The 16,317-nt window shown below is 53.0% G+C and overlaps 1 protein-coding gene across 1 annotated transcript in view; it reads left to right on the top strand.

The window, feature by feature from the left end:
• The window catches only part of dnah2 (dynein, axonemal, heavy chain 2), a 239,036-nt gene that overhangs the window by 26,901 nt on the left and 195,818 nt on the right, over nt 1-16,317 (top strand). Inside the window, 6 exon segments of the mRNA XM_038786796.1 lie at nt 840-927; nt 3,086-3,291; nt 5,515-5,644; nt 7,390-7,572; nt 8,304-8,518; nt 12,381-12,527. Coding sequence (XP_038642724.1) covers nt 840-927; nt 3,086-3,291; nt 5,515-5,644; nt 7,390-7,572; nt 8,304-8,518; nt 12,381-12,527 — 969 coding nt within the window.

Below are 16,317 nucleotides of genomic sequence, written 5' to 3'. Positions count from 1 at the left end.
ACAACATCGAGGGCCAAAGGGCCTGTTCTGTGCTGTACTGTTCTACGTTCTATGATGGTCAAGGCTTCTGAATGAGTAACTCTGAACTGGTGAGTTCAAATTCTACCTTGCCAGGCAGTGTAGTTAAACCCCAGTTAAATCAGACACACTAAGGGCTGGCACCAGGCAAAACGACCATGAAAACTCACTCCTGGATTGTCAATAACAACTGAGTCCATGGATTGATGCCCTTCAGGAGAGGGAAGCTGCCACCCTTACCCAGCCCGCCCTGTGAGTGGTTCTGAACTTCGCTTGAGCCTGCCCCGCAACCCGCATTCTTTAACGTGTCCCACAGTGCCATTTAATAATAATCTTTATTATTGTCACAAGTAGGCTGACATTAACACTGCAATGAAGTTACTGTGAAAATCCCCTAGTCGCCACATTCCGGCACACAGGGGGAGAATTCAGAATGTCCAATTCACCCTAACAAGCATGTCTTTTGGGACTTGTGGGAGGAAACCGGAGCACCCGGAGGAAACCCACGCAGGCACGGGGAGAACATGCAGACTCCGCACAGACAGTGACCCAAGCCGGGATTCGAACCTGGGACACTGGAGCTGTGAAGCAACAGTGCTAACCCCTCTGCTACCGTGCCGCCTATTTCCTTGTGTCAGTCATTCCCAGCGTCAGTCGCGTCGGGAAAAGGACATCCCGGGAACACGGCGGGTTTGATCGGATACGCAAGGCGCCAGTGACACTGTGCTGCGGCGCGGCCCTGTACTTTCAGGAGGAGGATTGGGGTAAGGTTTTGGGGCTAGGAGCTGCATCTGAAATGTGTTCTTCCCTTCTGGTTACAGATTTTCAAACATTCCCTGGATCTTAGACAACTCAAGTGTCTTTGCCCAAGTGGATGCCTTCATACAGCGATGTAGGGACCTGCTTGAGGTATGGCTGCAAAAGCAATTTAATACTCATCCACAGAGAAGTTACAATAAATCAAACAAAAAACAAATAGGGCAGAGGCTGTAACTCTGAAATATAGTCAGAAACAGGTTAGGTAGACACGATGGAGACAGAGAGAGTTAATATTCCTTTCATCAGAACGGAACGAAGTTAGGAATTTAACAGTCTAGAAGCACGCACAGTGCCAGGATTCAGCAGGCATATTCCCTATTATTCTTCCCTCCTTCACACCCTTTACCCCATTTTTCTCCCACTGAAACTGCCTCATCTGTGCTCTGCCTGCTCACAACAGCCAGGTACACCTGTGTGACCCATCACTGGTGGGCTAGCTACTGAAATACCGAATGCACTAGACGTGGGAGTCCCTTCTGCTAGGCGGCAGATTAGATTGGAGATAGCAGGAGAGAGAATCAGACTGACTCACCCAGTAATGGTACCGGATAATACTAGACCAAAGGGGACAAGGAGATCAGTTGGGGATCAGTGGGTGTCTCTCTTTCCTCCAAGATAGAAGAATTCAGCTCCTGTTGCACAGGTTTGAGCTCATAATTGAAGCTTGACGTTCCAGTGACAGTACTAAGGTGGGCCTGCATTGTCAGAGGGTCAGTACTGAGGGAGTGCTGCACTGTCAGAGGGTCAGTACTGAGGGAGTGCCGCACTGTCAGAGGGTCAGTACTGAGGGAGTGCAGCACTGTCAGAGGGTCAGTACTGAGGGAGCGCCGCACTGTCAGAGGGTCAGTACTGAGGGAGTGCCGCACTGTCAGAGGGTCAGTACAGAGGGAGTGCCGCACTGTCAGAGGGTCAGTACTGAGGGAGTGCCGCACTGTCAGAGGGTCAGTACTGAGGGAGTGCCGCACTGTCAGAGGGTCAGTACTGAGGGAGTGCCGCACTGTCAGAGGGTCAGTACTGAGGGAGTGCCGCACTGTCAGAGGGTCAGTACAGAGGGAGTGCCGCACTGTCAGAGGGTCAGTACTGAGGGAGCGACGCACTGTCAGAGGGTCAGTACTGAGGGAGAGCCTCACTGTCAGAGGGTCAGTACTGAGGGAGTGCCGCATTGTCAGAGGGTCAGTACTGAGGGAGTGCCGCACTGTCAGAGGGTCAGTACTGAGGGAGTGCTGCACTGTCAGAGGGTCAGTACTGAGGGAGTGCCGCACTGTCAGAGGGTCAGTACTGAGGGAGTGCTGCACTGTCAGAGGGTCAGTACTGAGGGAGTGCTGCACTGTCAGAGGGTCAGTACTGAGGGAGTGCCGCACTGTCAGAGGGTCAGTACTGAGGGAGTGCCGCACTGTGGGAGGGTCAGTACTGAGGGAGTGCCGCACTGTCAGAGGGTCAGTACTGAGGGAGTGCTGCACTGTCAGAGGGTCAGTACTGAGGGAGTGCCGCACTGTCAGAGGGTCAGTACTGAGGGAGTGCCGCACTGTATTAGGACTGAGTTTAGGAGGAACTTCTTCACCCAAAGGGTTGTGAATCTATGGAATTCCTTGCCCAGTGAAGCAGTTGAGGCTCCTTCATTAAATGTTTTTAAGGTAAAGATAGATAGTTTTTTGAAGAATAAAGAGATTAAGGGTTATGGTGTTCGGGCCAGAAAGTGGAGCTGAGTCCACAAAAGATCAGCCATGATCTCATTGAATGGCGGAGCAGGCTCGAGGGGCCAGATGGCCGACTCCTGTTCCTAGTTCTTATGTTCTTATTAAATCGTTCCCCGTGATCCCTTTGAGGCAATTCTAACACCCGTGCAACAAATCCGTTGAAGACTAGACGAGTCACTCCCAATGTCCTGAATCAGCAACACGTGAAAACAGATAACCTGATGAGCTTAATCAATACTGGTTGCCACAGGTTGCAGGGTTAAATTCCCTGCTGTGTTTCCAGCAGTACCATTAATTCCAAACTTTCAGAATAATTGGCAGTGAATTGTTTTATGATGTGTTTGAGTCCTGAAAGGTGCTATTGAAATGGATGCCTTCTTTCTGTTTGAGTGTGGAGATTAATGGTGGTGATAAAGCTTGGGCCAAGGGAGACAGAGATTTTCCTTGACTCGCTGACAGCCTTGGGGTTAGCCTGTGAAAGCCGTTGTTCCATCAATCACTCCTGCTGCCGTTCTGTAAAACGCCGCTGTTTCCTCCTCCAACCTGCCCAGGTGTGCGAATGCCAGGAGTTCTTTGCCCGCTGGGAAGATGGCGAGCAGATACCGCTGCCCTGTTTCGGCGGGCATCGCGGCCCCGACATCACCCGGAGCCTCCTGGAGATCGAAGCCACCTTTGATAAATACCTGCAAATGCTGAAACTCATGAAGAATGAGATCCTGGACGTGAAGAATACATTTTGGCACGATGAATACAGCAGGTCAGTCTCATTGACCCTGAGAAAATTGCTTCGGGAGCACATTACCCAGCGTCAAACCTATTAGACCGTGCAGGAGCAGTGGGGCGGGCCATTCAGACCGCTTGGCTCTTTTGTTAGCCATGGTTGTTCAATCTTTGCCTTGTCTCCCTGGTGTCAGACATGGCTCAGTGGACAGCACTCTCCCACTTCTCTCAACAAGTTCGGTGTTCAACTCCCACTTCGGGGATGCACAGGCGTACTCCAGGCTGGTATTCTCAGCGCTATGTTACGGAAGGAAATGTGCCCCATTGGAGGGTCAGCACTGAGGGAACTAGGCACTGTCAGAGTGTGGGGACTGAGGGAGGGCTGCACTGTCAGAGGGTCAGTACTGAGCGAGTGCCGCACTGTCAGGGGGTCAGTACTGACGGAGTGCTGCACTGTCAGAGGGTCAGTACTGAGAGAGTGCTGCACTGTCAGAGTGTGGGGACTGAGGGAGTGCCGCACTGTCAGAGGGTCAGTACTGAGGGAGTGCCGCACTGTCAGGGGGTCAGTACTGAGGGTGTGCTGCACTGTCAGAGCGTCAGTACTGACGGAGTGCTGCACTGACAGAGGGTCAGTACTGAGAGAGTGCTGCCCTGTCAGAGGGTCAGTACTGAGGGAGTGCTGCACTGTCAGAGGGTCAGTACTGAGGGAGTGCCGCACTGTCAGAGGGTCAGTACTGACGGAGTGCTGCACTGTCAGAGGGTCAGTACTGAGAGAGTGCTGCCCTGTCAGAGGGTCAGTACTGAGGGCGTGCTGCACTGTCAGAGGGTCAGTACTGAGGGAGTGCCGCACTGTCAGAGGGTCAGTACTGAGGGAGTGCCGCACTGTCAGAGGGTCAGTACTGAGGGAGTGCTGCACTGTCAGAGGGTCAGTACTGAGGGAGCGCCGCACTGTCAGGGGGTCAGTACTGAGGGAGTGCCGCACTGTCAGGGGGTCAGTACTGAGGGAGTGCCGCATTGTCAGAGGGTCAGTACTGAGGGAGTGCCGCACTGTCAGAGGGTCAGTACTGAGGGAGTGCCGCACTGTCAGACAGTCAGTACTGAGGGAGTGCCGCACTGTCAGAGGGTCAGTACTGAGGGAGTGCTGCACTGTCAGAGGGTCAGTACTGAGGGAGTGCTGCACTGTCAGAGGGTCAGTACTGAGGGAGTGCCGCACTGTCAGCCGCACTGTCAGAGGGTCAGTACTGAGGGAGTGCCGCACTGTCAGAGGGTCAGTACTGAGGGAATGCCGCACTGTCAGAGAGTCAGTACTGAGGGAGTGCTGCACTGTCAGAGGGTCAGTACTGAGGGAGTGCCGCACTGTCAGAGGGTCAGTACTGAGGGAGTGCCGCACTGTCAGAGGGTCAGTACTGAGGGAGTGCCGCACTGTCAGAGGGTCAGTACTGAGGGGGTGCCGCATTCTTGGGAGTGGGTCTCTTCCACCTCCACCATGGTGAAGACCACGGCGAAGGTGGAAGAAAAAGATTGCCCCCACGGCACATGCCCACCCGCCGATCGGTGGGCCCCGATCGCGGGCCAGGCCACCGTGGGGGCAACCCCTCCGGGCTCAGATCGCCCCCCCCCCCCCCCCCCCCCCCCCCCCCCCCCCCCCCCCCCCCAGGACCCTGCCGCTGGCCCGCGCCGCCAATCCCGCCGGTCAGGTAGGTGTTTTGATTCCCACTGGCGGGAGAGGCTTGACAGCGGCGGGACTTCGGCCCATCGCGGGCCGGACAATCGTCGCGCGATTCCCGCCTCTGCCGAATCTCTGGTGCCGGAGAATTCGGGACACGGTGGGGGCGGGATTGACGCCGGCCCCGGGTGATTCTCTGACCCGGCGGGGGGGTCAGAGAACCATGCCCCTTGTCTGTGCAAATTAACTGCCACGATTTCCACATTACAACATTGACTCTACTTGCAATGTGCTTCATTGTGTGTGAAGTGCTTTGAGGTGTCTTGTGTTTGTGAGAGGGGCTATGGAAACGCAAACCTTCCTTGGACCAATGAGTGTTGCTTGACCATTTTCTCCACTGGGTCACACTCTCGGGTCTCTGTGAAGGAAGCTTTGCAGTGACAACCCAAAGCTTGGCAAGACAGCACGCAGCCCACCCACACTCTGTCCCACAGGCAGTATTTCCCTGGCTTCATTCATGCTGCCCTGGCCCTTTAGAGAGAGAGAGTGTGCTGAGTTTCGATTCCACAGTGTCTTATTTACTTTTCTCTTCAGGTTCCGTTCAGCTATCAAAGACCTGGAAGTGATGATGCAGAATCTGATCTCATCCTCGTTTGAAACCATGACCATGGTGCAGCAAGGGGTTGAGTTCCTGGACGTATACCAGCACCTTTCAAACCGCGAGGTACCTGCGAAGTCCAAATTTGAGCAAGCTCAGTTTTAATACCATACGCACAGCCATTAAAACGTGGTGTTGCCCACATGGAAGACCCTGAGCTTGGGTCAGGGTAGGGAGGAGAGGTGATCTGATTGAAAGATATTTAGATTCTTGACAGGGTGGTGCTTAGAGATTGTTTCCCCCAGCGACTAGAGAGTCTCGCACTGAGGTGGGGTTGGGGGTGGTGTACGTGTTTGACCAGGGGGAGAGGGGAGAGGGTGTCACAATATCAGGGATAAGATGTTATTTCAAACGGAGATGAGGCGTTTCTTCACTCAGCGTTTTGAATGCATGGAATTCTGTACCTCAGAAAGCTTTGAATGTTCAGTTGTTGATTCTTTTCAAGACTGGTTAATATTTGATTAAATCATGGCGTGTGGGCGTCGCTGGCCAGGCCCAGTATTTGTTGCCCATCCCTAATTGCCCCTCGAGAAGGTGGTGGGTGAGCCGCCTTCTTGAGCCGCTGCAGTCCCTGAGGTGCAGGTACACCCACTGTGCTGTTAGGGAGAGCGTTCCAGGATGTTGCCCCAGCGACAGTGAAGGAACGGCCGATATATTTCCCAGTCGGGGCGGTGAGTGACTTGGAGGGGAACCTCTAGGTGGGGGGGTTCCCAGGTATCTGCTGCTCTTGTCCTTCTAGATGGTAGTGGTCGTGGGTTTGTAAGGTGCTGCCTAAGGAGCCTTGGTGAGTTGCTGCAGTGCATCTTGTGGACAGTAGGCGAGGTTGCCTCTGTGCGTCGGTGGTGGAGGGAGTGCATGTTTGTGGATGAGGTGCTAATCAAGTGGGAGCTTTGTCAGGGATGTTGTTGAGCTTTTTGAGAGCATTCACAGCACGCTAATGGCAGGCAATGACTATCCCCAACAATAAAAAATCTAACCATTGCCCATTGCCATTGAGTGGCATTACTATCACTGAATCTCCCACTATCAACACCCTGCGGATGAGTTACCATTGCACAGAAACTGAACTGGACCCAGCCACATTAATACCTGTACTGTGGCTACCAGGGCAGGTCAGAGGCTGGGAATCCTGCGGAGAGTAACTCGCCTCCTGACCCCCCAAAGCCTGTCCACCATCTACAAGGAACAAGTCAGGAGTGTGATGGGAGACTCTCCACTTGCCTGGATGAGCGCAGCTCCAACAACACTCAAGAAGCTCGACACCATCCAGGACAAAGCAGCCCCGCTTGATTGCTCCCCCCTTCCACAAACACCACCGCCTGTTCAAAGGCAGTCGGGGATGGGCAACAAAGGCTGGCCTCGCCAGCAAAGCCCACATCCTGTAAATTAATTAAAAAACAATAACTTTGGACACTAAGGGAATGTCGGGCTGTGAGGATAGGATGGGAGAGTGGAGTTGAAGGAGTAAATCAGCGTACTGAATGGTGGAGCGGTTTTGAGAGAATGAATTGCCTAGTCCTGTTCTTATTTCCTATATCAGGGCCCTCTGAACATGCGCTCTCACTCCCTCAATAGAACTATTGGCCCTGTATCATTTTCTGGTCAGTGCAGTGAATGCTGATCGTCAATGTCAAGGTGATTATAATTAAGAGCGCACTTTTATCTGGGGAATTGCAAGTGGAGCTAGCTGTTACGTCACCTCATCACCCTGTGTCAAAGCATTTAGAAGTGAGGGTGTTTGGCCCTCTCTGTGGGCTGTCAGTGCCTGACTCTTACCTATAGTGAAATGCACTGCAATGCGTCCTTCACAGACGATCAAACGGACGATTGATAAAAAGACAGTGGAGGTCTACATCCTGTTCAACGAGGAGCTCTCATGGGTGAACAAAGACCTGAACAGGAAGGCCATGTACCTGGCCCCACAGATGCCACACTTTGCGGGCCAGGCACACTGGGCTCGCTCTCTCCGACGGCGCATCGATAGATCGATGCAGGTGAGTTGAATCATCCAGAAGCCAATCGATTTTGTGGGGGAGAGAGAGAGAGAGAGAGTTTGGACGTTCTCCCCGTGCCTGCATGGGTTTCCGGGTGCTCCAGTTTCCTCCCACAAGTCCAAAGATATGCAGGTTGGGCGGATTGGCCGCGCTAACCTCTGCCCCTTGGTGTCCAACAAATTAGGTGAGGTTGCGGGGCTAGGACGGGGAGTGCGGGCCTAGGTAGGATGCTCTTTTGGAGGGTCGGTGCAGACTTGATGGGCCAAATGGTCTCCTTCTGCACTGTGGGGATTCTGTGATTTTGAATCCTTCACAATATAGCATCTCCTGTTATCCACTTTCAATCCAGGCGTGATTGACAGGCGTGACTGTCCTGAAGTGAGGGGCGGGGCGTGGAGGGTGGAAGGAGGGAGAGAGGGAGGTGGATGAAGGAAGGAGGGAGAGAGGGAGGTGGATGAAGGAAGGAGGGAGGGAGAGAGGGTGGGAAGGAGGGAGGGAGGGAGGGGGAAGAAGGGAGGGAGGGGAAGGAGGGAGGGAGGGGAGGGACTCATCATGGAGGGAGACCCATCTGATTCACCTCATGCCCATTAGGGAAGGAAATCTGCCGTCCTTACCCGGTCTGGCCAATATGTGATTGCAGACCCACAGCAGTGAAGATCTTAACTGCTAGTAAATGCCCCACATCCCATGAACAAATAACAGATAATAATCTCTGTCTCACAACTTTCCAGTTCCTGGTACAAGCCACCTTCCTCCCCAAGATTGGATTGGGGGACGAGACAATGGAGTTCTTCCAGACGCTGGAGCAGTCGCTGGATGAATTTGTGCGCAAGATCTTCACAGACTGGACGCTCAATGTCGATCGGGACAGCATTAAGCGGCTGGAGAGGCCCCTGATGGTCCGGAACATGGAGGACAAGGGCAAGCTCAGTGTAAACTTCGACATGTGAGTTCACAAAACTTCAAATCAGCGGGCCATAGCGTGCTGGCTGATTGGAATCAAATTAATCACTTTGCCCGTGCTGGGTAAGTAGCTGGATGGCAGTGTAAATCAGCTCACTTACGGGAGTAAGTGGTGATAATATTAATAGGCACGGTAAGATCACATGGGATTAGGGATAATTTATCAGCTTGGATAGAAGACGGGCTAATTGACAGAAGGCAGAGAGTCGGGATGGACTGATCTTTTTCTCACTGGAAAGATGTAACTGGTAGGGTTCGGACCTCGGGGGCCACAGCTTTTTACAATATATATTAATGACTTGGATGTAGCATAGAAGGTATTATAGGGAAATTTGCAGATGACACAAAATAGGTGGGACAGTGAGTTGCAATGAGGAAATAAGAACCTTCCAAATGGATATAGAGAGGTTAGGAGAGTGGGCCAAACTGTGGCAGATGCAGTTTAACATGGATAAGTGTGAGGTCATGCAATTTGGTCGGAAAAATGGAAAGGCAACTTATCTAAATGGGGAGAAATTTCAGAGTGTTTTGGTGCAGAGGGATCTGGGTGTCCTCGTGCATGAATCGCAGAAAACTAGCATGCAGATACATAGAACATAGAACATTACAGCGCAGTACAGGCCCTTCGGCCCACGATGTTGCGCCGACCTGTGAAACCCTTCTAAAGTCCCTCTACACTATTCCCTTATCGTCCATATGCCTATCCAATGACCATTTGAATGCGTTTAGTGTTGGCGAGTCCACTATTGTTGCAGGCAGGGCATTCCACACCCTTACTACTCTCTGAGTAAAGAACCTACCTCTGAAATCTGTCCTATATCTATCTCCCCTCAATTTAAAGCTATGTCCCCTCGTGCTGGACATCACCATCAGAGGAAAAAGGCTCTCGATGTCCACCCTATCTAATCCTCTGATCATCTTGTATGCCTCAATTAAGTCACCTCTTAACCTTCTCTCTAACGAAAACAACCTCAAGTCCTTCAGCCTTTCCTCATATGATCTTCCCTCCATACCAGGCAACATCCTGGTAAATCTCCTCTGTACCCTTTCCAATGCTTCCACATCCTTCCTATAATGTGGCGACCAGAACTGCACACAATACTCCAAATGCGGCCGCACCAGAGTTTTGTACAACTGCAACATGACCTCATGGCTCCAAAACTCAATTCCTCGACCAATAAAAACTAACACACCGTACGCCTTCTTAACAACCCTCTCAACCTGGGTGGCAACGTTCAGGGATCTATGGACATGGACACCGAGATCTCTCTGCTCGTCCACACTACCAAGAATCTTACCATTAGCCCAGTACTCTGCCTTCCTTATTCCTTCCAAAATGAATCACCTCACACTTTTCTGCATTAAACTCCATTTGCCACCTGTCAGCCCAGCTCTGCAGCTTATCTATGTCCCTCTGTAACTTGTAACATCCTTCTGCACTGTCTACAACTCCACCGACTTTAGTGTCATCTGCAAATTTACTCACCCATCCTTCTACGCCCTTCACCAGGTCATTTATAAAAATGACAAACAGCAACGGCCCCAAAACAGATCCTTGTGGTACACCACTAGTAACCGGACACCAGTCAGAGCATTTCCCATCAACCACCACCCTTTGTCTTCTATCAGCTAGCCAATTTCTGATCCAAACTGCTAAATCACCCTGAATCCCATGCCTCTGTATTTTCTGCAATAGCCTACCGTGGGGAACCTTATCAAACGCTTTACTGAAATCCATATACACCACATCAACTGCTTTACCCTCATCCACCTGTTTGGTCACCTTCTCGAAGAACTCAATGAGTTTTGTGAGGCACGACCTACCCTTCACAAAACCATGTTGACTATCTCTAATCAAATGATTCCTTTCCAGATGATTATACATCCTATCTCTTATAAACCTTTCCAAGACTTTTCCCACAACAGAAGTAAGGCTCACTGGCCTATAATTACCAGGGTTATCTCTACTCCCCTTCTTGAACAAGGGGACAACATTTGCTATCCTCCAGTCCTCTGGCACTATTCCTGTAGACAAAGATGACTTAAAGATCAAAGCCAAAGGCTCAGCAATCTCCTCCCTAGCTTCCCAGAGAATCCTAGGATAAATCCCATCCGGCCCAGGGGACTTATCTATTTTCACACTTTCCAGAATCTCTAACACCTCCTCCTTATGAACCTCAAGCCCTTCTAGTATAGTAGCCTGTATCTCAGTATTCTCCTCGACAACTTTGTCTTTTTCCTGTGTGAATACTGACGAAATTTAGCACCTCTCCTATCTCCTCGGACTCTACGCACAACTTCCCACTACTGTCCTTGACTGGCCCTACTCTTACCTTAGTCATTCTTTTATTCCTGACATACCTATAGAAAGCTTTGGGTTATTCTTGATCCTACCTGCCAAAGACTTCTCATGTCTCATCCGGCAATTAATAAGGAAAGTGAATGGAATATTGGCATTTATAGCTAAAGGAATAGAGTGTAAAAGTAGGGAAGTGTTGTTGCAACAATACAAGGCATTGGTGAGGCCGCACCTGGAGTATTGTGCACAGTTTTGGTTTCCTTATTTAAGGAAAGATGGAGTGACATTGGAGGCAGTTCAAAGGAGGTTCACTAGATTGATTTCAGAGGTGAGGGGTTTGTCGTACGAGGAGAGATTGAACAGTTTAGGCCAATACTCTCGAGTTTAGAAGAATGAGGGGAGATCAAATTGAGGTGTACAAGATGATAAAAAGTTTGGATAAAGTAGACGTGGAGCAGATGCTGCCTCTTGCGGGGCATTCTAAAACAAGAGGTCACACTCTCAGGATACGGATTTAAAACAGATTCGAGGAGAAACTACTTCTCCCAAAGGGTTGTCAATCAGTGGAATTCGCTCCCCCAGAGTGGGTTGGACTCTGGGACACTGAGTAAATTTAAGGAGGAGTTAGACAGATTTTGAATCGGTGATGGGTTGAAGGGTTATGGAGAACGGGCAGGAGGGTGGAGTTAAGGCCAGGATGGGATCAGCCATGATCACATTGAGGGCGTCAGGCCCGGGAGGCTAAATTGCCGACTCCCCCTCCTGGGCCACGTGTTCTAGGGAGGAGATGCTCTGACTAATTTTGCAATCCAGCTCTTGGTCTGTAACATTGTAGGTAGCAGATGAGGAACATAATTCTATGTCTATGTCTATATCAGCCATGAAAGAATGGCAGAGCAGACTTGACGGGCCGAATGGCCTAATTCTGCTCCGATATCTTATGAACTTATCAACATTGACAGACTGGCAGACATCGTTTAAGAGGGAGTAATGCCGATTGAGTTTCTATCCTGCCCCATTCCGAGGGCATTTGGAGTTCTGTGCACAGTCCCCTTACTTCAGGAAGGCGGTAAATGTGTCAGAGGCTGGACAGAAACGGTTCAGCAGGTTGGCTCCAGGGATGAGGGACTTGTGGTGTGAAGAGAGTTTGAGCAGTTTAGGTCTGTACTGGCTGGAGTTTAGGAGAAGGAGAGGGGATCTAATCGAGGGTGTATCAGATGCGAAAGGGGAGAGGTGGAGCCGCTCTTTCCTCTTGTTGGACGTTGAGAGGCCAAGGAGTGGCAGATTTCAAACACAAACAAGGAGGAATGTCTTCACTCAAAGGCTGTGGAATTCGCTACCCCAGAGTGCAGAGGACATCGAAACACTGAACCAAATTAGTGGAGAAGATGGACAGGTTTTTAAATAGTGGCGGGGTGAAGGGCTATGGGGAGCGGGCGAGAAGGTGGGGGATAAGGCTGGGATGAGATCAGACACGATCGGATGGAATGGCGGAGTGCGCTCGAGTAGGCTAAATTGTTGACTGCCGCTCTTTATGTTCTTACAGGTACCTGTTGGAGTTGTTCAATGAAATCCATTACTGGGAGCGCTTGGCCTTTGAGATCCCCCACTATGTAATGGAGATTTTCCAGCGAAGGGAAGACCTGAGGATGCTACGCGAGAGTGTTTTCCTGGTGGTCTGCGATTACAACAGGTCAGTGCAGGCTGCCGGAGCGCGAGGCTGAGATTGGAATCATTAACAAGTGTCAGGGATGTGAGTGCGCCTCCCCCTTCCCCGCTACTCCCTCACTCGCCCCGGACCGGTCCCCTGGCGTCTCGTGCCGATGTTTCTGAAGTTCCCCAAGTCGATCAACTGCTCCACAGGCAGTGGGAAAGGCTACGGCGACGACGCACCCAACCCCGCCATTCTTCCCATCGCTGCGCCACGAGGGTCCTCCTCCTCGAGTTGAAGCTTTATTTGACTTCTGCCGAGTGTTGTAACCCACCGACATTCCCTTATCGTGGAGAAACCAACAGCCTCCAATTATTCTGCACTGTTCCCCCCCCACCACAGAGCCTGTCAGCCAGCCACTGACAGTGCCACACTCCCTCAGTACTGACTCTCTGACAGCGCGGCACTCCCTCAGTACTGACACTCTGACAGTGCCACACTCCCTCAGTACTGACCCTCTGACAGTGCAGCACTCCCTCAGTACTGACCCTCTGACAGTGCAGCACTCCCTCAGTACTGACTCTCTGACAGCGCGGCACTCCCTCAGTACTGACACTCTGACAGTGCCACACTCCCTCAGTACTGACCCTCTGACAGTGCAGCACTCCCTCAGTACTGACCCTCTGACAGAGCGGCACTCCCTCAGTACTGACTCTCTGACAGCGCGGCACTCCCTCAGTACTGACCCTCTGACAGTGCCACACTCCCTCAGTACTGACTCTCTGACAGCGCGGCACTCCCTCAGTACTGACCCTCTGACAGTGCGGCACTCCCTCAGTACTGACCCTCTGACAGTGCGGCACTCCCTCAGTACTGACTCTTTGACAGCGCGGCACTCCCTCAGTACTGACCCTCTGACAGTACGGCACTCCCTCAGTACTGACCCTCTGACTGTGCAGCACTCCCTCAGTACTGACCCTCTGACAGTGCGGCACTCCCTCAGTACTGACCCTCTGACAGTGCGGCACTCTCTCAGTACTGACCCTCTGACAGTGTGGCACTCCCTCAGTACTGACCCTCTGACAGTGCGGCACTCCCTCAGTACTGACCCTCTGACAGTGCGGCACTCTCTCAGTACTGACCCTCTGACAGTGCGGCACTCCCTCAGTACTGACCCTCTGACAGTGCCACACTCCCTCAGTACTGACTCTCTGACAGCGCGGCACTCCCTCAGTACTGACCCTCTGACAGTGTGGCACTCCCTCAGTACTGACCCTCTGACAGTGTGGCACTCCCTCAGTACTGACCCTCTGACAGTGCGGCACTCCCTCAGTACTGACCCTCTGACAATGCGGCACTCCCTCAGTACTGACCCTTTGACAATGCGGCACTCCCTCAGTACTGACCCTCTGACAGTGCCACACTCCCTCAGTACTGACCCTCTGACAGTGCAGCACTCCCTCAGTACTGACCCTCTGACAGTGCGGCACTCCCTCAGTACTGACTCTCTGACAGCGCGGCACTCCCTCAGTACTGACCCTCTGACATTGCCACACTCCCTCAGTACTGACCCTCTGACAGTGCAGCACTCCCTCAGTACTGACCCTCTGACAGTGCGGCACTCCCTCAGTACTGACCCTCTGACAGTACGGCACTCCCTCAGTACTGACCCTCTGACTGTGCAGCACTCCCTCAGTACTGACCCTCTGACAGTGCGGCACTCCCTCAGTACTGACCCTCTGACAGCGCGGCACTCTCTCAGTACTGACCCTCTGACAGTGTGGCACTCCCTCAGAACTGACCCTCTGACAGTGCGGCACTCCCTCAGTACTGACCCTCTGACAGTGCGGCACTCTCTCAGTACTGACCCTCTGTCAGTGCGGCACTCCCTCAGTACTGACCCTCTGACAGTGCCACACTCCCTCAGTACTGACTCTCTGACAGTGCGGCACTCCCTCAGTCCTGACCCTCTGACAGTGTGGCACTCCCTCAGTACTGACCCTCTGACAGTGTGGCACTCCCTCAGTACTGACCCTCTGACAGTGCGGCACTCCCTCAGTACTGACCCTCTGACAGTGCGGCACTCCCTCAGTACTGACCCTCTGACAATGCGGCACTCCCTCAGTACTGACCCCCTGACAATGCGGCACTCCCTCAGTACTGACCCTCTGACAGTGCGGCACTCCTTCAGTACTGACCCTCTGACAGTGCGGCACTCCCTCAGTACTGACCCTCTGACAGTGCGGCACTCCCTCAGTACTGACCCTCTGACAGTGCGGCACTCCCTCAGTACTGACCCTCTGACAGTGCGGCATTCCCTCAGTACTGACCCTCTGACAGTGCAGCACTCCCTCAGTACTGACCCTCTGACAGTGCGGCACTCCCTCAGTACTGACCCTCTGACAGTGCGGCACTCCCTCAGTACTGACCCTCTGACAGTGCGGCACTCCCTCAGTACTGACCCTCTGACAGTGCGGCACTCCCTCAGTACTGACCCTCTGACAGTGCGGCACTCCCTCAGTACTGACCCTCTGACAGTGCGGCACTCCCTCAGTACTGACCCTCTGACAGTGCGGCACTCCCTCAGTACTAACCCTCTGACAGTGCAGCACTCCCTCAGTACTGACCCTCTGACAGCGCGGCACTCCCTCAGTACTGACCCTCTGACAGTGCGGCACTCCCTCAGTACTGACCCTCTGACAGTGCGGCACTCCCTCAGTACTGACCCTCTGACAGTGCGGCACTCCCTCAGTACTGACCCTCTGACAGTGCGGCACTCCCTCAGTACTGACCCTCCCACAGTGCGGCGCTCCCTCAGTACTGACCCTCTGACAGTGCGGCACTCCCTCAGTACTGACCCTCTGACAGTGCGGCACTCCCTCAGTACTAACCCTCTGACAGTGCAGCACTCCCTCAGTACTGACCCTCTGACAGCGCGGCACTCCCTCAGTACTGACCCTCTGACAGTGCGGCACTCCCTCAGTACTGACCCTCTGACAGTGCGGCACTCCCTCAGTACTGACCCTCTGACAGTGCGGCACTCCCTCAGTACTGACCCTCTGACAGTGCAGCACTCCCTCAGTACTGACCCTCCCACAGTGCGGCGCTCCCTCAGTACTGACCCTCTGACAGTGCGGCACTCCCTCAGTACTGACCCTCTGACAGTGCGGCACTCCCTCAGTACTGACCCTCTGACAGTGCGGCACTCCCTCAGTACTGACTCTCTGACAGTGCGGCACTCCCTCAGTACTGACCCTCTGACAGTGCAGCACTCCCTCAGTACTGACCCTCTGACAGTGCGACACTCCCTCAGTACTGACCCTCTGACAGTGCGGCACTCCCTCAGTACTGACCCTCTGACAGTGCGGCACTCCCTCAGTACTGACCCTCTGACAGTGCGACAGTCCCTCAGTACGGACCCTTTGACAGTGCGGCACTCCCTCAGTACTGACCCTCTGACAGTGCAGCACTCCCTCAGTACTGACCCTCTGACAGTGCGGCACTCCCTCAGTACTGACCCTCTGACAGTGCGGCACTCCCTCAGTACTGACCCTCTGACAGTGCGGCACTCCCACAGTACTGACCCTCTGACAGTGCAGCACTCCCTCAGTACTGACCCTCTGACAGTGCGGCACTCCCTCAGTACTGACCCTCTGACAGTGCGGCTCTCCCTCAGTACTGACCCTCTGACAGTGCGGCACTCCCTCAGTACTGACCCTCTGACAGTGCAGCACTCCCTCAGTACTGACCCTCTGACAGTGCGGCACTCCCTCAGTACTGACCCTCTGACAGTGCGGCACTCCCTCGTCGTGGCACTGGGAATATAGACCGG

Source organism: Scyliorhinus canicula, chromosome 29, assembly GCF_902713615.1.
Source record: "Scyliorhinus canicula chromosome 29, sScyCan1.1, whole genome shotgun sequence".
NCBI classification, from domain to species: domain Eukaryota; kingdom Metazoa; phylum Chordata; class Chondrichthyes; order Carcharhiniformes; family Scyliorhinidae; genus Scyliorhinus; species Scyliorhinus canicula.
This window is presented reverse-complemented; position numbering and strand designations above follow the sequence as displayed.